Source organism: Austrofundulus limnaeus, unplaced genomic scaffold, assembly GCF_001266775.1.
Source record: "Austrofundulus limnaeus strain Quisiro unplaced genomic scaffold, Austrofundulus_limnaeus-1.0 Scaffold84, whole genome shotgun sequence".
NCBI classification, from domain to species: domain Eukaryota; kingdom Metazoa; phylum Chordata; class Actinopteri; order Cyprinodontiformes; family Rivulidae; genus Austrofundulus; species Austrofundulus limnaeus.
This window is the reverse complement of record NW_013952486.1, coordinates 1,091,743-1,093,736: the sequence shown is the minus strand read 5'-3', so window position 1 is coordinate 1,093,736 and position 1,994 is coordinate 1,091,743. Positions and strand designations below refer to the sequence as shown.

Here is a 1,994-nt window from a genome sequence, read left to right as displayed (position 1 = left end):
CTCCTAAATCACTCGTACGCACAACTTAAGAACAAATCTGTGCGTACGAACGGTTCTTGCATGAGGCCCAATGAAAGGCGCTTTATAAATAAAACTTTTCTTTCTTTTTAGTGCTTTACAATTAGCTTTTGCTAAATTGTTTTAAGAGCGTTTATGCTTTAGAGTTAGGGGACCTAAATATTAAAGTTACCTGGTGTGCACGTCTGCAAACCTGTAAATAAAGCTTGTATTTCTGTGGAGTGGAGGCAGCACATTCATGTGTTTGTAAACACGTTTTGTTTGCATCCAGTTTTAAATGAGCAAAACGTGTAAAAGTTGGGTAATAATATGCAGGAAGAAATGTTGCCGGGGCGATTTCTTGTTTACCCTGTTCTCAATTTAGGTCTGGATCAGTGCTTGGCCTTTTCCGTCCCCTCCAGCTGTGTTATAATGAGGATGTGTGTTCAGTCTGCCTCACAAACAAGCACAGTGACCTGCTACACCTGCTGAGCTGTTGGTCACGTTTTAGCCAGCAGAAATCAACCTGAATGTGTCTTCACTTCTGTGGTTGGGTCTAAAGAACAGGATAAATGATGCAGTTTGTTTGAGCTCAGATTTAAAGATGTGAAGCAGGACWTCAAAGACTTCAACCTGCCGTCGTTACAGGAAGCTTGTGTGTGTGTCTGTCGCAGAGCTCCTGTCGCAGTTGTCCGGGGTGCGGCGTTCGGCGGGAGGCCAGCTGAGCTCGGGTCCTTCGGCCTCGCAGCTCCAGCAGCTCCAGATGCAGCTGCAGTTGGAGCGCCAGCAGGCGCAGGCGGCGCGCCAGCAGCTGGAGACGGCCCGGAACGCCACGCGAGGCGGAGGCCGGGCCAACGCCATCCTCAACACAAACTCGGCCTCTGCGAACCCGAACCCCAGCGCCAACCACACCAACAACCCCAGTCCCAACCCAGGCCCGGCTGAGTCCAGCACGCAGCACCCTGCACACAGCTCCCAGTTTCTACTCAGCAGGTCTGAAATCCCTCGTTCACCCGCACGCTTTTCAGCCTCGAACTCAATCCACAATGTTTGTGCTATTCCAACCATTCATGTATCAAAACATTCAGCTCAGTCATGTGAGGGGTGCTATGACTTAGTATTTCAGCTATTTCTGCTTTTTTTAGCTGTTTCACTTTTTTTAGCCACGTTTTTGCCATTGAAAAAGAATAGAGCTGTGTTTAGTGTTTTCAACATCCTTAAACTCTTTTAAAATGTTTCTAAATCTTTACAACACCTTACACATTTTGTCCTGCTTATGCTCTTTGTCACTTTCTTGTGCCAATTTCAGATACTTTCTTTTGCTAATTTTAGCTTTTTTTCTGCCAATTTAGCTAAAATTCTGCCTTTTTTCAATATTCTTCTGCCTTTTTTCTACTTTTTTGTGCTTTTTTCTGCTACTTTGTGCTATTTAGGTTTCTTACAGATGCTTTCTGATATATTCAACTATTTGCTGAAATTTTAGCTACTGTTTAGCTGTTATTAGCTAAAGTTAGCTTTTCTAAGCTAAATACACATTTTTGTAGCTATTACAACTTTTTTCAGCTAAATTCAGCAAACCTGTGCTCTTTACGCTTCCTTAAGCCAATTAAAAAAATTCCATCCACTTTTTTAGCTGTTTTACTGAAAATTTTAGCTGTTTTTGCTTATTTACTACAAATTGGTACTTTTACTTTTTTCTGTTTTTATTTCTTTTACAGTAGTTTCACTAAGTGCTAATTTTAACTTGTGGCTGCTATTTTTAGCTTATTTTATACTAATTTAACTTTGTTTTAGCTGTACATCTGCTTGTTTTTGCTATTCTTTTTTTTAACTTGTGCTTTTTTCTGCTCATTTGTGCTATTTATGCTTCTTACAGATGTTTTCAGCTGTATTCAGTTATTTTAGCTCTTAGCTTTTAGCTGTTTTCTGTTTTTCAACTAGACTTGTGCTCCTTTTTGCTGTTTTTCTGCAAAGTTAGGCTTTTTTTTTTTTTTTTT

At 40.8% G+C, this 1,994-nt stretch overlaps 1 protein-coding gene across 1 annotated transcript in view; it reads left to right on the top strand.

Annotated features, from left to right (window-relative positions):
- LOC106519893 (E3 ubiquitin-protein ligase KCMF1) overlaps positions 1-1,994 on the top strand; it is a 13,915-nt gene that overhangs the window by 9,054 nt on the left and 2,867 nt on the right. Inside the window, exon 6 of the mRNA XM_014011746.1 lies at positions 672-990. Within this exon, the coding sequence (XP_013867200.1) occupies positions 672-990 (319 nt within the window). The remainder of the gene's footprint in view (positions 1-671; positions 991-1,994) is intronic.